The 20131-nt window shown below is 37.7% G+C and overlaps 8 protein-coding genes across 8 annotated transcripts; 4 read left to right on the forward strand and 4 right to left on the reverse strand.

The window, feature by feature from the left end:
* Positions 1-915: 915 nt before the first annotated feature.
* On the forward strand, positions 916-4355 carry GCK72_023557 (uncharacterized protein; the record flags this gene model as incomplete). Its single annotated transcript, XM_003109509.2, has 11 exons — positions 916-1082; positions 1185-1563; positions 1611-1727; positions 1808-2365; positions 2420-2540; positions 2600-2920; positions 2971-3269; positions 3320-3469; positions 3519-3662; positions 3711-3900; positions 3949-4355. 11 exons carry the CDS (start codon positions 916-918, stop codon positions 4353-4355), a joined length of 2853 nt encoding a protein of 950 aa, XP_003109557.2.
* Positions 4356-4782: 427 nt separating this feature from the next.
* Positions 4783-5076, forward strand: GCK72_023558 (uncharacterized protein; the record flags this gene model as incomplete). The annotated part of the gene is made up of 1 exon (XM_053735444.1): positions 4783-5076. One exon carries the CDS (start codon positions 4783-4785, stop codon positions 5074-5076), a length of 294 nt encoding a protein of 97 aa, XP_053579010.1.
* Positions 5077-5270: 194 nt separating this feature from the next.
* GCK72_023559 (uncharacterized protein) lies at positions 5271-7457 on the reverse strand (the record flags this gene model as incomplete). The annotated part of the gene is made up of 8 exons (XM_003109642.2): positions 5271-5540; positions 5720-6095; positions 6142-6441; positions 6635-6775; positions 6822-6931; positions 6982-7100; positions 7155-7263; positions 7344-7457. The coding sequence occupies 8 exons, from the start codon at positions 7455-7457 to the stop codon at positions 5271-5273; spliced, it is 1539 nt and encodes a 512-aa protein (XP_003109690.1).
* A 1486-nt stretch (positions 7458-8943) lies between these two features.
* Positions 8944-10111, reverse strand: GCK72_023560 (uncharacterized protein; the record flags this gene model as incomplete). Its single annotated transcript, XM_053735445.1, has 6 exons — positions 8944-9052; positions 9102-9359; positions 9408-9585; positions 9635-9782; positions 9830-9907; positions 9986-10111. 6 exons carry the CDS (start codon positions 10109-10111, stop codon positions 8944-8946), a joined length of 897 nt encoding a protein of 298 aa, XP_053579011.1.
* A 2097-nt stretch (positions 10112-12208) lies between these two features.
* On the reverse strand, positions 12209-13263 carry GCK72_023561 (uncharacterized protein; the record flags this gene model as incomplete). Its single annotated transcript, XM_003109634.2, has 6 exons — positions 12209-12355; positions 12402-12487; positions 12536-12635; positions 12735-12894; positions 12941-13056; positions 13150-13263. The coding sequence occupies 6 exons, from the start codon at positions 13261-13263 to the stop codon at positions 12209-12211; spliced, it is 723 nt and encodes a 240-aa protein (XP_003109682.2).
* A 917-nt stretch (positions 13264-14180) lies between these two features.
* On the forward strand, positions 14181-14766 carry GCK72_023562 (uncharacterized protein; the record flags this gene model as incomplete). The annotated part of the gene is made up of 3 exons (XM_003109562.2): positions 14181-14262; positions 14314-14439; positions 14486-14766. 3 exons carry the CDS (start codon positions 14181-14183, stop codon positions 14764-14766), a joined length of 489 nt encoding a protein of 162 aa, XP_003109610.1.
* GCK72_023563 (uncharacterized protein) lies at positions 14231-16024 on the reverse strand (the record flags this gene model as incomplete). The annotated part of the gene is made up of 5 exons (XM_003109665.2): positions 14231-14434; positions 15010-15168; positions 15220-15294; positions 15491-15537; positions 15928-16024. The coding sequence occupies 5 exons, from the start codon at positions 16022-16024 to the stop codon at positions 14231-14233; spliced, it is 582 nt and encodes a 193-aa protein (XP_003109713.2).
* Positions 16025-17471: 1447 nt separating this feature from the next.
* On the forward strand, positions 17472-18764 carry GCK72_023564 (uncharacterized protein; the record flags this gene model as incomplete). The annotated part of the gene is made up of 8 exons (XM_053735446.1): positions 17472-17497; positions 17548-17588; positions 17631-17790; positions 17837-17992; positions 18038-18165; positions 18212-18395; positions 18497-18562; positions 18605-18764. 8 exons carry the CDS (start codon positions 17472-17474, stop codon positions 18762-18764), a joined length of 921 nt encoding a protein of 306 aa, XP_053579012.1.
* Positions 18765-20131: the final 1367 nt, after the last annotated feature.

Here is a 20131-nt window from a genome sequence, read left to right on the forward strand (position 1 = left end):
CAAAGGAAAGCTGTACTTTGTGAGAATATGAGCAGAAAATGAGCTAATGCATGAAATACACCTTACAATTTTCAGATTTATTGAAAACTCGTCATCGTTGCCCAATCTCCTCTATCTGAAAGTCTTGTATTGGAAAAAAAAACCGTTTTCAGATTATTTTGCAGATAGTATCCAGTCTCCATGAGAATACAAACTCCGAATTCTTCTTTAGGTTTCCATCAAAACAGCCTGAGCAAACATCGTCATCATCTTATTGTGTGCTTGTCTGGATCTAAAAAGAAGGGAAAACCGTGAACTTTCGATTTTTAATACTTTTTCCGAGATGGTCAAATAAGCGATTGAGGGGGAGAAATAGCTATGAAGACTAAAATTGGTATGACCCAGATTGCAAAAACACGACGACGTGGGCTAATATACAAATAGAAGTATTTGAATATAGAATCTACTAGTCTGTTCCATTATGCCGTAGTCCTAGTTTTTCATCATCAATCTTCCGATCACACTTGTCATTTTTCATAGAAACTATGAAAATCCCGTTTCTTCTTGGCCACTGATTGACCTTTCACCATTCGCCTCATAGAAACTATTGTATGCCATATCATATACACCGCTGCTTCCGCGGGCCAACGTTAAAGTGTCCAGGACACGCACAAAAAGAATTGAGACGATAAAGGCAGGATACCCAGCAGGATAGTTTGAAGCATTCACTCTCTCCAGGACGTCGGCCGGCGACCCATATAAATTCGGCGACGAGATAAACCCTTTTCCAATTCTTGCGGATATATCACTTCATTTCACTTCTTTTCTCTCACCGAACAGTCCGCTAATCTCACTTTCTTTTACCCATCACTTTCACATTTATCGAGATAAGCCATTTGCTATAAAGCTTCATTTTCAGTAATTTTTACAAAAGAGATGAGGGTGTTGCTGTACACCCTCGCAATAGTCGCCAGTGCATCTGCACAATTCTTCATGTCTGGAAATACTAGAGAAAACTATAATGACCAATTCGGAGTCAAGGATGCTATCAGTTCATGGAGTGATGCTTTAAGAAAGATTGCTTTGAGAAATAATCCTAAATTGTAAGTCTTCAATTTTTTTCTGAATTTATACTAAATGTTTTCATATTATCATAAGTGTCAAATTTTTTTCAACGTTATCCTGGCTGTAAATATGATTTGCAGCTACGCTCCAAGCAATGTCAGGCAGTTCACTATTGAGCCACCAGCGTTCAAGCCTGAAGAACTGGACTTGAACAAGCTGAAACGTGGAAAGGGAGACACTATCATCAGTGAAAAAATGTTGACGTTACTGCTCCCTCGTGTCAAGGGACAGAATCCATTCACCACCACTACAACGACAACTACAGCTAAACCAACTACAACCACGAAACCAACAACGACTACCACCACGACTACCACCACGACAACACAGGCCCCAACTACCACAACCACTACAACTACAAGTACAACGACGACTACAGCACCAATCACTACAACAGAAGAACTTCCAAAACAGAAACTTGCTGGAAGACTTGTTCAGCCGGATATGGATAGCGGGGAGGTAAGAGACTAGCTATTTAATGACTCGATTTACGATCTTAATTTTAGCCGGAATCTTCGGAAGATTGTATCGAGAAGAAGAAGAAGGAGAATAATGTTGACTTCACAACCGACGACAACAATGTTAGCCAGGAAGCGGATGCTAAACCAGATAAGAAAGATGAGGTAAATAAGGAATTACTGCTATTGGAGACACATCAAGAAACGTATTATAGAACATTGTTGTGTTATTATATGATTTTCAGGAGGAGGAAGAGAACAAGGCAAACACATCTACCACAGCTAAAATTGAGGAAGAGTCAACTGACTCAACTACAACTGCTACCACAAAGGCAACTTCTAAAGATACCAAACTGTCTGTTAAGATTAGAAGTGAAGATGAAAAGAAAGAAGAGGATAAACTATCTGATGAGGAGAAACCAGAGTACATGAAGAAATTAGAAGAGATTTATGCTAAGGAGGAAGAACTTGTAGAAAAAGAGTTAGCTGAGATGTCTGTTGCCGAAATTTTCAACAATGAGACTTCTACTACAATAACAACCAAAAAAATCACAACGACTAAAGCTACCACGATCACCACGAAGAAACCAACCACTACAGAGGAACCAACCACAACCACAGAGGAACCAACCACGACCACAGAAGCAACAACTACAACTACAGAATCTCCAACAACTACCACAACAGAACCAACTACTACAACTACAGAGTCTACCACCACAACCACAACGGAGCCAACTACTACTACCACTACAGTTGACCCATTAGCAGAAAATGAGGCTCTTGCTGAACAAGCCGTTGAAGTTAGTTTTTATTAGTACAATTCCCATTTCTTATCGTTATTTTCTGATCTTTAGGTACTCAAATCATTGGATGACGAGGAGAAAGCAGACGAAGAGAAAAATGTCGAAGTGCAAAAGCGAAAGGACGAGAGAAACGCGGCAAGAAGAAGAATTAACAACTTCCTGAAGATGATGCGTAAGATAACACTTCTTTGTTAGCATGAGTAATCCTATTTGAAAAATCTAAATTTTCAGAAAAAGCCAGAGAAAACAAGAATAAGCCACACAAAGAGACTACCACAGAGGAACCGAAGACTACAGCGGCCGAGACAACTACAGAGGAGAAGAATACTACTGAACTTGTTACCAGTGAAAGCACTACTATTGAAACAAGCACTACTACAACAGAGCCAACTACAACCACTACAACAACTACCAAGAAGCCATCAAATATACCAGAAGCTGAGGAGGAGGTAGAAGAGGAAACTGAAGAACCTGCTGCTTCAACGACTGGAGAAGAGGCTACCACTACCGAAATCCCAGACTATATAAAACAAAGAAATGCGTTGGTTGGAAGTGAGTTTTTGCAAATCGCTTAAAACAATTTCAAGAATTACATTTTTTAGTAAAAACTCTCTCACCTGCTGAATTGGAAGCTGCTATCAACGCCAAACCCATCACGTCATCTGAAAATACTGGAACAACTTCTGATTCTAGTTTTGTTACTGGTGCTCCCTCTGCTGCATCTGCTGCTGCCGCAGTTGCCGCTGTTCCAGAACCAGTTGCGCCACCACAGATTGCACTTCCACAACTGACAGCTCCACAACTTTCTCAACTCATGAGGCCTGTCGCTGGAATCATGGAAGATATAAGACCAATCTTAGGATCTATTCTTCAAGGATCATCATCAGCTTCTAGAGCCAGAGTAAGTCAAGTTTCTATGAAACTTGGAGTTTTCATATACATATGTTTTAGGCTGCATCCGTCAGAACCTATGAAAGAGCTCAAAACCCAAATATCAGAGATATTATGGCAGATGGGTACTCTGAAAACTCGTTGGTAGGATTTGGATCACAATTAGCTAGAGAAATTTTGAATCCAGGAATACTGAAGAGAGACAAAGCGGTAATACAGTTGTGTAGCTCGAAAAAGGCGTGAAAGCAAAGTTTTTCAGACAAGGGAAAGAGCAATGGCAGCTAAGCTCGAGGAGGCAAAAATAAGAAACAACGCTGCTGCTGAAGCAATGGCGACTGGAGCTCCATTAGACTTGACGTCATACCAGAATTATGCTCAACAACAAAGACCTGCTGCTTCTAATGTGGGTTAATAGAAACTTCAGAACACCACTATAAAAATATAATTTCAGGGAAACCTTCCTTACTTCATTCCACCACCGAGAGGATACGTCGGACCACTTCCACCAGTTCCACCTCCACCAACATTCAGAGTTGCTCCACAACCAGCTGCCCCAGTACCACTTCCAGTAGTCGAGACTCCAAGGCCTGCTCCAACACAACCACCAACCCCTATTCCAGTCGTAACAACAAAAAGGACTCGTGAGTATTTTAAGGTTTCATGACTGTCTAACTTATCTTTCCTTTCAGCAAAAACCAAAGACGAGGGATATGAACAAGGGCGTGATGACGTGAAAACTACTTTCCACGGAGATTCCGGAGTGATGATGGGTGGTGGGCACAGTGCTCCATCTTCTGATTTCTTGAACATGCCAAGTGGTGAAACCTTTGGATTAGCCCCAGCACCTGGCCCAGCTGCTGCTCCGGCACCTCCACCAGCACCAGCACCAGCTGCTGCTTCTCCAGTAGCTCCACCGAAACCAGCAGCTCCGCAACCATTCGGTGGTGGAGGCTTCGGAGGAGGTGGCGGAGGATTCGGAGGAGGCCGTGGAGGAGGTTTTGGGGGTGGATCAGGTCCATCAGTACCGTTTGATGAAGTAGAGAAAAACTCAAACCCTGGTTTCAGCTTCTTTTCATCGAGTAGAAAGAGGTTATAATAATTAACTTATATGAGAAGTCCCGATGTCATCGACATATAGCCATAACGGAGTTTATATGATGTAATGATAATAATAATAATAATAATTTTAATAATAACTATAATAATTCCCGCCCGATCTTCTACCCATATCTGTCTTTTCACTGTTTCACAACTGGTACTTCATGAAATTATGAACGATTTTTGTTAATAAAAGTCATCATTTCTTGAAATCATTTCCTTTTAATAGAATCATTCTACCAGTGAAGGAAATACAATTTTCAAAAAATATATTCAGTTTTTGTTTTGGTTGACTATGATTCATAGTCCAATACGATTATTCAGAAATCACAACCAAAAAATCATAAAATTTTCAACAATGATGTGTTCAAAACATTTTCTGTGTATAAATTGAAGAGTCATTTTTCACAAAGTCACGCAGAACAATGAATCTCTCAAGACTTATTCTTTCTTTTCTCTTCCTATTCGCCGCAGCTACTGCTAAAGATGGTGTCAAAGCATGGTTGAGACAACAACGTCTCATCAAACGGTCTATCGAATGCAAAACCAATGAAGAGTGTTCATCTGGCAACTGTTTTGCTGGATCTTGTGATGGTTTTGGGAAAATTTTTGGAAAACGCGACATACCAGTCCCCTGTCTTCTGACTCAAACTTGTGGAACTCATGTCGTTTGTCCACTTGATCTATTCTGTCTCCATATTCCTTTGGGCAAGAAATAAGTTCGTATCTTTACAGTTGAATAAATATATTTCTTTTGCATTTTTTCAAATAAAAAACTTATTCATTCAACAAACCAGATGAATATCAAAGAAAAATACTCAATAACTGAAATAACACGCGGAAACTGAGAAAAAGTGGCTAGTTTTGTACAAAAATGCATAAAAATGAGAACAAAAACAACAATAATACTCGTTCAGTCAGACTTGATGTGCTCTCGCTCATCACCTTCTTGTCCCCCGATTCTGAATTTTGGCTTCATCGATGAGATCTTTCTAATCATTTCCTCTTCGTCATCCTGCTCATCAATTTGTTTGAGAAGTTCATTTCGCTCTTCTTCTGTGATTCCTTGCATAATATTCAGAATATCACTGGATTTCTCTTCCAACATTGCATTAAGTGTTGTGGTTCTGGCAAGACGTTCAAAGTAGAGTTTTTGCTGCAGCGTGACAAGTTTGCTTGATACCTGAAATTATCAGATAACACAATTGGCTGTTAAACTTCATGTCGTTAGAGTTTGATAAAAGTGTTTGCCACAAAATTTGAGAATCTAAATATTATTGAACCTAGTACGACGTTTGTAATTGAATTTCCAAATGTTTTCAAATTGTTTCTCATCGAAAATTTTCGATTGTTTCAACTCACCCGTTCTCTTTTCAATGCTCCATCCCATTCCAAGTCAATCAACCCTCCCTTCTTTGCAATTGCTCGCTTTACTCTTTTCGCAAAGGAAATAGAATCTTCATTCTCTCCTCTTGTCATTGGCGGCAGATACCAAACATCGCAGATAATTGCCCACGATGTCATCATACTCCACAAATATCTTCCGTAGGATTGAGCGCTACTGTTCCAGAAGGCATCAGTCAGACGAGTATCGTATTTGACAGCAATTGGATAAATTGTTGAGCCAATCTCAAATGAACCCTTTTTGAACATCATGACGGATGTGTTGTTGATGCAAGTTCCTTCGGGAAAGATGATGATCGGTAGTTTGTTCTCGTCGTCGACGTGCTCACGCATTCTAAAATTTGATTTGAATTTATTGAATATTTTAATCAAAATATTACCTATTCATGACTTGTTTACGATCTCCAGCCTCTCCCCTCTCAAACCAGATATGATGTTCAGAACGACTAAGAGTGGTTTGAAGGAACCCAAGGAATCCTCCTTGCTTCTGACCAATCATTGCATAACAGTTATCACAAGACAGAACCATCACATCGATTGGAGATGTATGGTTGGCGACACAGATTCCTCCTTTGTTGGCTCTGTTCTCTTTGTCGTGGAATCGAATGACACTGGAGAAGGCACGAGAGTAGATTCTCATACACATCAGCATGCATCTTCTGTTGAGGAACTTTCGAGTTCTGAAAATATATGAGTTTTGAAGCGAAGAATGATTGCATGTTGAGTCGGACAGCTTTCTACCACTAACTTTGCAGCCAAAAATAGGAAAATTCGTTGGAAAAGTTATTGAAAGGAAGTGAAACTTATTGGAAACTGTCGTTTTTGTTCAATTTCTGACACTAAAACAAATTTTTCTCAAAACCGTGTACTCACTTCGCGTGTGGGACCATTCCGATAATAGAAGTAGACACGATCATCAATACAATTGCAATAGCAAACAAAGCGATCCGACATGGTACCAGAACGTAGTAACGGAACATGAATCCAGCAATCCATAACATTGTGAGTTGCCAACTGAAAACAAACTATATCAATAATTTTACAAAAGTAGTCAACGCACTTGAGGAAATGAAATGAGAACTTGGTCCGACTCAATAAGTTCCATGATGGGAGTTGGGCAGCAGAGAACCGATTTGTGACTTGGTCCTCAATGACTGCTTCCATTCCAGCCTAAACTTTTTATTAATTTTCCATGAGTTATATTATGGTTTCTGACTAACCGTAATGAAATCCAAAGTATCATCGACAAGAACGCTGACTGTCGTTTGTTTTGCTTCCGGAACATTGGTCTCATGCAGTTTGGCGTCTATGATGTCAGATTTCTCTCGATTGATGATACCTGAAATGGAAAACATATAGTTAACTGCACCCAAAAATAACTTTGAAATTTTACCAAGATCTGCGGAAGAAGAAGATCGTCTGATTTTCTTAGCGGGTTGTTCTTCTGAGAACTCTTCGACGACTGATTCATTATCTGCTTCTTCACTGAGTGTAGCTCCCCACTGTAAATCAAGTGATAATTATGATAAGATAGAAAGATTGAAGAATATGTTTTCTTATCGAACTATTTCACCTGACTAACCTCAAAAATTCGAATCAAAGTGTTAACGTATAGCTCTCGGAGTCCCAATGTTTTGCCAGTGACCGCCAAGAAAATGAGCAGTAAAATGAGAAACCAAAACAACAGGAAAATCATCCTAAAATGAAACAAATTTGATTTATGGTTGTCAAAAAAAAGAGTGAAAAAGAAAAAAAACGTACGTGTGGGTCGAAAAAAAACGAAGAGAAACCGACATCTTGTGTGCGGGAAGAAGGGGACAACATGAAAAAGAGATAGGCAGGAGAAAAAAGGAAGAAATGGGACGTAAACACTATTTGATAACTACCCCCGACATCTCATTTTTATCGGGATATCATCTATCATTTTGTTAAGAAATGTTGCAATAATCACCTATGTTGCAATAACTTCTTTCGTCTAATTTTTTTTCCACGTATGCGAAAATGGCAACATGGAAACTTGAGAAGATTGCGGAATAAAACAAAAAAGTTAACTGATAAGAAGACCCCGAACCAATCAACCGATCACAACTCTAACATCATCTAGTAAACAACTGCCATCAGCACATGGCTGAAAAAAATCAATAGGTTGCGAGGAGAAAAGTAGGAAAACAATAAATACATACTAGTGCAGGTTGTGAGGGAGAACGGAGGGAGAAATGCGCGGTAATGAATGAGAGCGGAGAGGGGCCATAGAGTACAGGGTACACACCACTACAGTGTACTTTGGACCTCTCTCTTTACCTCCGTCACGTTTGTTGTGTTTCAATGGTCTATTTTAAAAGACAGGTGTTTTTGGCACTTTGTATGCTAGTGAACAGACTAGATGGTAGTGTTGAAGAGTTGGTTTCCTTGTGACTTTTCTCTGTCAGCGTCGAACGTTCATATCTTTTTTATTATCAGTTGTCTCTTTATCTACATAACTTTCTTTGAAGTTCAATTTGTTCTATTTTGAAGTTATCTATTTTTCTTAATGTACAATACAAGCCAGTTATTCACTTTTGAATTTTGTTGTCACAATCAAAACCACAAAGATAATTTCTCCACTTAAAAATCTGAGTTGTTTAGCGTCCGGTTAAACTTTTGAATGTTCTCATCTCATAGGAAAAAATCTGTTGGAACTTATGTTCACAATCTGCTCTGTAATCTTTACCACATCTTCATACTTTTAGTTACGCTTAATCCATCCTTGAACACTTGAAACGGCACAAAAGCTTGATGAGAATGATTGTTGTACTTTTAACTCAAACTTCAGGTTGTGACTACAGTTTTAGATATAAAATGTTTATAATAAACTAATTATGTTGCCGAAAAAAACTTTTAGGCTGAATAATGAACAGTTCCCTTAAAATTTCCTGAATAAGATGTTCCCATAACATATAGATCCGAGATCTAATCAAATTGAAATTGGATCAGCTCTCACACTATTAATTTATTTTCTAACCCAACGGAATATGTTTGCTCAGATTCAGAATTTGAGCCATTTTCAGCTGCCTCTTACTGTTCTAAACCTCATAATACTTCTGCAAAAACAACGACAACAAAACAGTTCCATCAGAATAATTTATTAAAGAACGTAAAACGTTCATCAAATAAAATGCAATAAATTAAATTTTTGACCCATGTTACATGTATTTTGAGAACTCGTAGTAGAAAGTGATTATTAATGCTCCACCAGTCGATCGGAGCGAATTTGTCAAGGCACCTCGATAGAATCCATTGAATCCATCTTTTCTGAAATTGTTTGAAATAAAATATGAAATAATCTAGAAATGAAACTTACTTGTAAAGCGTTTTCCAACAGTCTTTTGTACTCGTATACTGTTTTACTTTTTTACCCGCTTGCATCATCATACTGCGTCTTACAGTATCCAAAGGATAGCACATCATGCCACTTGTTGTAATTGAAACCTGAGCAATTGCCCAGCAAGCAGCAAAGTTGAGTGATTTTGGGTCTTTGACACTCGTCCTAATACTGTCAAAGATTCCAAAAAAGATAGCGCGAGATGCTATCACAAACTGCATGGCGGCTGATAATCCTCTGTAAATGAACGTTTACTTCCAACCCCTCTCTATTCAATAAACTCACTTAAACCAAGCACTGACTCCTTCCCGGGCTTTGATTTTTTGCAAACAGTCAACCATTCCTTTGTATTTCCTTGACCCATCCTTTTTAGTGTCTAAAGCCAGACGCGTTCGAGCAAAGTCGAATGGATACAGTATGAAAAGTGTTGTAGCACCACCAAGACCACCAGAAACAAATGTACCTGGAATGAACTATTTTATCATCTGATGGTCATTTAGACAGTGACTCACCCGCTAGAAATTTGCTAAAGCTTTGACTACGGTCAACATTCTTGAGAAGTTTGTTTCTATAAATGTCACGGAACGCAAAGTTCAAAGTGTGATTTGGAAGACATCTTGCCACACCCGCACCATTTCCTCTCCAAAGTGCCATCGCACCCTGAACACTAACAGTGAAAATATGTAGTGTGAATTGGGCTACGGTACCTGTTCCAATCTGATTTTTGTAATGCAGTCTCTGATTCCATTGTACTCAGCCACTGCTAATTCTCCTCTTCTTTGTAGCTGCAATAGAAAATAATGTAATAATGAATTGCAGAATCCAATAGCATAGTTGTTTTAACAGCTTGAAATTACTCTTACCTGAAGTACAAGTTTCACTCTGTCAAATGGTGCCGTCGTTGTTTTGCTGATTGCTGCAGCGGCACTTCCTGCCAAACATTTTTTGCATGTCTCCAACGCATCCAGTGTACTCGAAGCTGAAGCCATTCCGCTTTGCGGATAACGAGCGGGAAGCTAGAAAATGAATAATAAACATTATAGGGTAGTTTCCATGAATGGAAATCAAGAATAATGGCGTGATAGTATGATGCAATACCAATGAGAATGTCAAGTACTAGACCCTAGACTAGCACTGCAAATGAATGAACTTGATTTGAAAATGCGGCAATGGTATGATAGGCAGTCATTGAAAGACAAGGAAAAGGAAACGACTGATAACATAATTTGATACAAAAAATGAAGAAACGTAGATCACCCCACCAGCTGATACAGAATGATTTTTCTCCTCTTCTCGATATAATTCTCCGTTTAGTTCCTCCTGCAGCACGTGGGTGCGGGTATTCTAGGACCTCTAGATGAACAAAAATCCGAACGCTATGCCCTAAAAATATTTTCAGGTTTGCTTGATAGCCTCTGAAAACATTCGGGATGAGTGAAAAACATCATAAGGTCCGCTTTCTTAAATGCCATACACTATCAGCATGATGAAATCTCAGAGATGACTAATGAAAAAGAAAAAGAACGAGAACGGTTTTGCGCAGAAAATTTGCAAGGTCTGAGCGAATGATATAGCGTTGATGGACTAAGAGACAAAGACAAAGACAACGATTGAGGAGAGTGGTGGGGTGAGGAGGTCGCATTCGACAAGGAAACCCCCACGAACGGAGCACGTGAATGGCAGCTGAAGAAGAGAGAAACAGGAGGAGGCGGATAATAAGAAGGAGGAAGAGGGGAGAAGCTGCTATTAAGAAGTGACCAACTGTTGCAAATGGGAGAGCTTTTGGATGAGATCTTCGAGATGCCAAAAGTTGTATAGTGAGTCGGAAATCATTCCAGACCGGGATGGGTTGAGAAAGTTTACACATGAGATATATATATATATATATATATATACATATATAAAAGAGAGGGTTGGAAAAACAGTGAAAACGTGACAAATTTGAATTTAAGCTAGGTTTCAGAGTTCAGATATGACAGTTCTGGAAAATCTAGATAGCTCCAAAAACAGTAAACATTCATTGCTCTCATGACAAAAATTCAGAAACATCATGAAATCCTAACGGAACAATGGTTCGATGTTTATTAAAACCATAGTCGTCTTAACTATTAAACTTCACAGTGAGGAGTCTCATTTTGATATTATCCAACATACCGTTTCTGGAGATGAAACAACTCTTGGAGTCTGCATACTGTTCACTGTATCTCTTTGGATTGGAATAACCGGAATGACAATATATGGGAGCATCCGGAACTGTTCCTCTTATATAGTCCATTACCACCAACTAAACACTTCCTTGATTGATTTCATGAATACCGGAGATTTTTGTTGCTTTCAGAAATACCAGGAAGAATGACCAAACCGTGAGAAAGAGGAAGTAAAATTGATACATTCACAGTTTCTTTTTGGCACACTGGGAAAAAAAGGTGCTGTGTTTTGAACAAGGAAACCATTTTAAAAATAAACAATGGTGGAAAATACAGATGACTTGAGCAACGAGTATAGGTACTTTTAGATTTTCAAAACACACTCTGCCACTTTGTAGTCTTCTTAACAATGTAGTCATTTCCTTTCTTCCGCTGAAAAATTTGTTTCGAATCTTTCAAAACAGATGACACATTTATACATATAAGCATGGATTGTTCACGTGGATTTTCACGTGAAAACTAGAATAATTCAAGTGGAGAAGAAGAGCAGGGTGCATTTGATTAGCGTGCAGAAAAATAAGCGTCGTATCAATATTTCAACGAAAAACTTTTATTAGTCGACTATGACCAAAAGTTTCGAAAATTGATAGGCAATGTCAAAGTCAAACATTCAAATAAATAAACTGATAGGAAAAAGATTCTGAGTAAGTAAACCAGTTTGCTAATAGTTAGTTATGCGTTAACGCCTGTTCCGTTGAATGTCGGAATGTTTTCATTGACATCGAAACAAAAAAAGAAATATCTTCATTTAACCGTTAGGTTTTTCGCAAAAATAGATACAGATTACGTAGAAAATAATCAACTAAAGATCAGTTAAAACAAATTGCACGATTTGATAAGATATATTATGGGTTCAGTTATTAAATGATTTAAAAAAAGTTATAGCATAGTTGACTGGGTATTGTCAAGTTTCGAGGAGCTCCGGAAGCAGCAGACATGCATTATAGAAACCAGTGAGACGATGAACAAGAAGGCATTGAGGAAGACAAGAACAGTGGTCCCGATGGCGGTCATACAGAGTTCGCTCTGAAAAGTTTCATGGGGCGGTAATTATCTACTAATAAATTCTTACAATTCTCATATCAAAGTTTCTTTGAAGCCAGTTTAGCGAGATTATGTCATCATTTGGAATGATGTAATCGCTCACTATCTCGGAGTCTGGAAATACTTGTTATCTTATCTGAGGTTCTTGGTTCTATTCAATACCTTCATAATCTACTTGTGCAGATATGGATGTATTGTTTTCCATTGGTTCTGGCAGACTGTTGGATCTTCTCCTTCTTGGTGGGTCCGGGCATGATGGTACCTGAATATTTATTTTTGGTATTTATTTTTCAGTTTTATGTTTTGTTACAATGATCTAAATGGTTTATGATGCATTATACTTTTGATTTTCAAAACTCACATCACAATAGTCAAGCCCTGGTTCTTTGACAGTGATAGATATTTGACAATCAAAATACATATTGTCACGATCAGCGTATTTGTACACGTGAGCTTCTCTTCCTGCCATCAAATCTGTGGGATACTCAAGATTGGTCAGAAGATACTTGTCAAGGGCACACCTAAAAGTTAACCATTATTGTACTGAAGAATTGTCTAAGAACACACCCTTTCTCATTCAAAAGCTGAACTCTCTGACCGTTTCCATCATCAACGAAACAAGAGTGAACAAGCATACAGAACGTGTTTTCGTGCTCCGTGTCGCATGTCCATTTATGATAAACCTACAAGAAAAAGAGAGTCTTGCCTTGATCTTTGATTGTTGTGTTTTATTTTGTTGTTCCATCTCCCGTAATCACTAAAAGCGCAAAACTGACCATCTGACCGACAGTTGCAAAATAAACAGGTGGGCCAGTCGGCGATCCATCTAACACCTCATATTTGCAAACTGGCATGTTAAGCTGCTTTGAGTGCATTGTCGGTGGAGGCATACTGAAAAAAATGTAGTTGAGATTCGAACGATGTATTGAAACTTGATAGTTGGAGGCAATTGTTTCTGATATGAAATCGGATACTGGTATAAATATATCTAACATCAAAAACCCACCAACAGAAAACTAAAGATGAAAAAGAAACTAACGAAATCTGAATCTCTTTTTGAATTCGACGCTCCATTTCCATGTAGAAACATTGCACCTTAAACACGCGATCATTTTTGGTGAGGAATTCAGGATTGAATGCCACGACGACATTTGTGGAAAGAAACAGTCCACGAGGAGATGTCTGAAAACATTTTCAATTTGTTGAGATGTCATTTATCGTTCGATGTTTTTCTCATTTGAATGTACAATTCTGTAGTTTTAAATGTCAGAATCCTTACTTTGCTTTGACATTTTATATTATAGTAAAAATAATAACAATATAATCTAAACGAAATTGGTTTTTGAAATTTCTCATGGCGCGTGAGAGAATGGATCACAAGACATTTCTGGTCTCTAGGAAACCAGAAAATAGTTGATATTTAATCGGTGCTAATCTCTCCATAACCGGTGCACTCCGGTACTAACAATTCTTCAGATCATGCCAAAAAGTTGTCCTCATATCAGTTTTTTCTTCTCTTCTATTACCTCCTCCCCATCTTTTTCACTCTTGGAATTGAAAGTGATATGTTGATAAATAATCGTGGAGGCCTCTTTCTAACGGATCGTTTGCTTAGCAATGTCCGGTTCTTTATTGTCGGCCGCCCCGTCGAGACCGTTCGTGAGCCGGCTCTTCTCACCGATTATATAAGCCCAGCACTTTTGTTAAGATGCCATCAATACCATCTCATATTCATATATTTTCTGTTATAGCATTTTCATTCATTCCTTTTTATCAACTCTGAAGACTATAAGCTTCGGATTTTCAGATGCGTCGTTCCGTACTCGTTTTGTCTACTTGTGCTCTCCTTGCTCTCGGTCAAGACTGGGGAGGAGGTGGCGGCGGATACGGTAAGTCATACTCACTATTCTGATAGCTTCTCATCATTTTCCAATTTTCAGGAGGAGGTGGTGACATGGGAGGATACGGTGGTGGAGGATACGGTGGAGGTGGTGACATGGGAGGTGGATATGGAGGCGGTGGCGACGGAGGATACGGAGGTGGCGGTGATATGGGAGGAGGCTACGGTAAGAATCTTATTAAAGTTTCAAACTCCTAATATTCTTATTCCAGGAGGCGGCGGTGATGGTGGCTACGGAGGATACGGAGGTGGCGGTTATGGAGGAGGTGGTGATATGGGAGGTGGTTACGGAATGGGAGGAGGCGGTGGAGATGGCGGATACGGAGGTGGTGGATACGGAGGAAACATGGGAGGAAACATGGGAGGTGGTGGTGGATACGGATCATACCAAGGTGGTGGACCACAACAACCAATGGGAGGAAACCAAGGAGGATACGGAGGACAACCGTACGGAGGTGGAGGACAAGGAGGATGGCCACCAATGCCAAACTAAAGAGTCACTCCAATTCATAATTTATCCTAAGTATTCTAACTTTATTAGCTTTTTTCCCTATTCAATCTTACTGCTTTGCTTTTTTATTCCTTCTCTCATTCATGCATTTTTTGTAATACTTCTTCAAATGAATGAATTTCCTGTGTAAATGAATCAAACTCCTATGCAAAATAAGGAATTTCATTTTGGATCCGACATCCAGATAACCGAGCGTTGGTCAACAGGAACCGGAAACACACTTACCGAATGTCTTTTCTCAATTGCGCACTGATCGAAAGTCAATCGAAGACTGCTGTTCTTTGCGGATTCATCTTTTCTGGCGAATGTACGACAATCCGGATTGTCTAGATGGTTTTGCACAAATGCTATACCATGGAAAGTGGTACGTGTGTCAAATTTTACCTGAAAAAGAAAACAGTTAGTCTTTCTCTTCATGTTCATTCGTGAGCCAACCTCAAAAAAGTCATCACCGCATTCAACAGAAGGGTCTCCGACAATAGCATTGTCTATTTCACCTTGAGCGGTTTGCTGAAAAACACTCGTAAAATAAGTGACGCTTGAAAATAATTAAATTATCAAAATTCAAAAAAAAATGGTTCAAAGAAGTAGCATTATTTGAAAACCAAATTAATTTAGACCGGAAATTTATGAATTCAAAAAATGTTACTATAACAGATAAAATTTCAAAACCTTATTTTTTATTTGGAAAATTCAAACAACCTACCAATATAATAATTGCAAATACCGCAAGCACAAAATTCATGAACAAATCTGAAAATGATATAGAATAAATCTTTAGAATAAAAGCGTCAATGAAAACATAAGAACGATGGGAGAAGGGAAAAGAACGAATGCTGAGAAAACACCTATAAAACTAAAAGATTAGCTTCGGTTACGACTACTACACCACTTCCTATAATGTCCATCATCTTAATGTTGGAAGAGGGGAATGTGTTATCGGTGGCCTTTTGATGAGGACATCCCAGTTGAACAGGACAACCATCATAAGCTCTTGAATAAGAAGGGGAAAAAGAACAAATGGATCGGCATGTTGAGACAACGAATCTAGTCGGTGAGTGAACAAGGCTTATTATTCTCGAAATATGCATAGATATACATCAGAACATTCAATTGTTATATTCCCCTCTTCCCTCACTATACCAAGCGCAATCGCGTCAATCTTTGAGAAAGTCCCTCCGAGAATCGCATTGAACGGAAATAGGAAACTGTTATGAAATCGATGGGAAAACTGTTCCATGAGAGTCGACGGAGTTTTAAATAAACAATAAAGAAGTTCTAAACAATTCAGATCCGCAAGTGAAGAAATAATTTCAGGTCATGTCATGGAATTTCACTGTATGGTTTTGCTATCCTCGTTTATGTGTTACATACATTTTAATAAAAACTTCTAGATAAATTAAAATCTTTTTCACGCCATCCATAAGTTTTGTTGACTTTCTCTAGAGCATATGATTATACAATTTTTGATTTCTGAAAATATCCTGAAATCATTTTAAATAACATCATATCATCTTCTCCTTCCACTCCTAATGCGTCAATAGACAAATTGAAGAAGTAAGTCTATGTACTTCAGAAGAACCAGAAATCATATGAGAATGACATACATTGCTTTGATTTCTTCCCAAGTTCAAAAGTTTTTTCCTGAGAATCTTGATTAGTGAAAAACAATGAGAGTGCTTGACTGAATGTTAGTCAATTTTCAAACATTTGAACTGAACAGTTTACGTCGTTACTTAATCGAAAATTGGTTGAAATTTTAACTCCTAATTCGATTTTCCGACGTTTATTTAGACTTTTAAACCAAGCTCTCAAAACACCTATCAGAAATGTTTTTTTTTTCAACTTACGCAACCAAATCAACACGTTTCCTATTTTACCGTGATCACAATCATCAGTTTCATCTTCAAATTCGAAAATTTTTCTGAAAAACTCAAACTACTTCAAAGATAAAATCATTTCATTTTGTAATTATAGTCTGTCTGAGTCATCAAACATCAAAAGGTGGGAGTGCATTTCAGGACAGCCAGAAATCAAAAAGTCACACACTTGCTTAATTTGCCCACGGTTTGAATATAAATTGTTTTCCTGGAAATCTTGATCAGATGAAAAAACATGTGACTATCTTTTTTCAATAAAAATAAACTGCCGAATTTCAAAATTCAACTTTGCAGTCTATTTTGAAGTTCCAGTTTACGATTGCTAGTTCTCAAGTTTGAATTACTAAACTGCAAAGCTCAACGCTCGACCCTATAATTTATTTTCCAAAAGCTTTATGCACTTTCACCAAAAGTTTTCGTATAGTCGACAAAATTCGATCGTATTCTGCTGTTTTTCAGAAATTTCGAGAAAGAATAATCATCACTGTCTTTTTTTTATTTCTTGTGATAATTCATGCAACGCTGCTAACCTAGACAGCCACTTAGTTCTGTTGACATTTTCTGCTTTTATTTAAAAAATCATCGTCTAGAGTCGTTGAGTTGTCGAGTTTAGTACATTCTCTAAATTTCTCATTTTTGATTTAATGTTTGATGCCTACCAAACATAGAAACCAGATTTGTTTTGAAACCCAAAAAAACTATCTTTGTTTCATTTTTCTTTTACGTCAAAAACTGTTTTTATCAGATAATTACTTGGAACTTACCTTATTCATCTGCTAGAAGCAAGTTTTCCACAATTGACTGACAATGAAACCTTCGACTGAAAGTGTGAGGTGAGTAAATGGAATGAATAGTGTTTCAAATTCAACATTAAATGTTTCAGCGACTTTTCCTCTGAGTTTGAAAAGATTTATACTACAAAAGGTATCCTAAGTCTAACTTTATACTTACCAAAAACAATTCCAGACTTGGCAATTGAATTGGTCACTCGACGTTGTTCAAATCTTTTCAATGCTTATGTCAAAGAAATCGAGACAAGTAGTGATAGACATGTGGCTGAGCTCATGTTTGCATTTGAAGGTTCTTATGAAGAGATCACTAGTATGGAACTGAATGTTCTTGAAAAGTAAATAGTTAATGGATTATTCTGATATAAGGGTTCTGCATTTCAGATACAAAGGTGAACGAATCCGCAGACGTAATTCTGAGCATCTAACTGAATTGACCAAAACTCCCGTTTCTGGTGTACGGATTTGGAACTGTGATGGTCATGTAATTTACGTGCCGGAATGTTTCAAAATTGTGATTGATGATGCAAAAATCAAAAAGTGATTCATTCCAATAGCATCAAGCGGCTAAAATTATTTTTATAGGAAGAAAAACAACGAAAAGACAGGTCAACCGGGAAAACAAGATGAATCAATGTCAGGGTCTACTAAATCCAAAATTTTTCACGATTCACAATTGCAAACTATTTATGAAAAGCAAGTTGAAGAACATGGTATGGTGCATACTGCTAAATGGTGAAAATAAGAAAAACTATTTAGAAGAACATACCAGTTGTTTCGTTGAAATAATGGAAGAAAAAGAGCAAGAATTCCAAAGCAAGTGTGATGAGTTTGTAGAACAATTATCTGGTTATCTCGAGAACCTGTGTAATAAACTAGATTTCAATGGTTCCAACAAAGTTGTTGAAAAAGCTGTTATACAGAGTACGGAGAATGATCCAATGTGAGTTAATTAGAGCCATTTGAACGTACAAAGAGTATCAAAATAACGAGAAAGTTCTGATTACCAAAGTATACCTAGAATTGATGTTTTTCCTATTCCAGTGTCGACAAGCGTTATGTCAACTACAATCAAGTTGTTTCACCTGATACTTCAACAATTAGCAATCAGTAAAAACTCTGTATCTGGTGATTCTCAAACATTTCTTTCAGAAATGCTGAGCTGCAATTCGTAAAGCTATGTAATCCGCAATTCTTGATAAAACAAAAATCAGGAAATAATACCAGCGCAGATCACTATTTCTCTTCCGAGCTGGAGCAAATAGAAGAGACTGGCGTTTCAATCGAAGGGTCTGTGGACGACGGTTTCTAATTTTTCGTTTGAAAAGTGTTCATATTCAGCGTGTCCAAAGCATCGTCTACTTTGCCGCGTGACAGGAAAAACGAATAATTATGCTCAATACCTACAGTACATGTTCCGACCACTGGTAACTCAAGACTAAAAATTGCTATCGAAATATAACAACAAAAGAAGTATATATATATATTTGAATATTCAAATTTTACCTTCGTTATGATTGCTTTGAATGCGAATCTGGTCAATTTTTTAAAACTTTCAAATTCAATGACATCTTCTCTTCCCCTTTATGGTCTTTTGTCCCAATTGTTTCAGGGTTTTCAGTGACTTATGATTCGCCTTAATTGAAATTTTTCGACCACATAAATGTTCTAATCAATATTTTGTTCTTTGTTTCACATGGATTTCATCGATCGACGACTATAACTTGCGTATCAGATACTGTTATTCAGCCGTACGCAATAGAAGAAAATATCCTGATACGGATTCTAGAATAGTTCCGAATACTTGACTTCAACATTTGACTCAAAAGCCCTTATAGTATGACATTTTAACGTTATTTTATTTATTAATTTATGTCGTCTGTAGTTCACATTATTCTTTCTTATTTCATCAGTGATTATTATTCCTTACGTTGCCACTTTTCTCCCATAATGTTTTACTTGTCAGGAGTCGGGCAACAATATAAGATATTGTTGTTTTTCATATAATTTTATACATGAGGAGTTCACCTACAAATCATATATTGTGTCTAGTTCACCTTTCGTATTTCATTTTAGTAATCTCATTTTTCTTCCACCAATTTTGCATTTTTAGTTGCTTTTACACATAGGAGATGTCCGGAATAGGGAGTATTCACTCGTTACTCTGTTTCTCTTCAAATCCGGTGGTCTTTCGTTAATCTGACAATGTGCACGCTCTTTGACACCGGTGTCAGCGTAGTTTCCAAGAAGCATACGTCTCTTCTTTGTGGGCGTCACTCTTCGTGTGCCTTTCAATGACTACTCATTTGTTTATAAACCTGCACTACTCATATTGCTATAATAGCAAATTGCTGCTTTTGCTGCTAGATTGTTCCAACTGTTTGAGGCTTCGAAAAACTGTATTGGCAAAAAATGTGAGTAGTTATTCAATATAATGCAAAAATGTAAATCGGTGTTCTTATCAGAACATTGGAAATTATTAGTAATTTTGAATTACTGCATGAGACATCATCTATGGTAGGATTCCAAGAGTTCTCTATCTTTTTCTCAATTTAGTCTGTTTTTTTTTTGTTTTCATATACTTTTTATGTGAAATTTTTTGCTAACATGCTACAATTTTTTGGTTTTAATGGGTTCGCCTTACTTTAGCGGCAATTCTATAAAATTTCGTCAAGTAGT

The sequence above is a fragment of the Caenorhabditis remanei genome, chromosome X, assembly GCF_010183535.1.
Source record: "Caenorhabditis remanei strain PX506 chromosome X, whole genome shotgun sequence".
Classification (NCBI taxonomy): domain Eukaryota; kingdom Metazoa; phylum Nematoda; class Chromadorea; order Rhabditida; family Rhabditidae; genus Caenorhabditis; species Caenorhabditis remanei.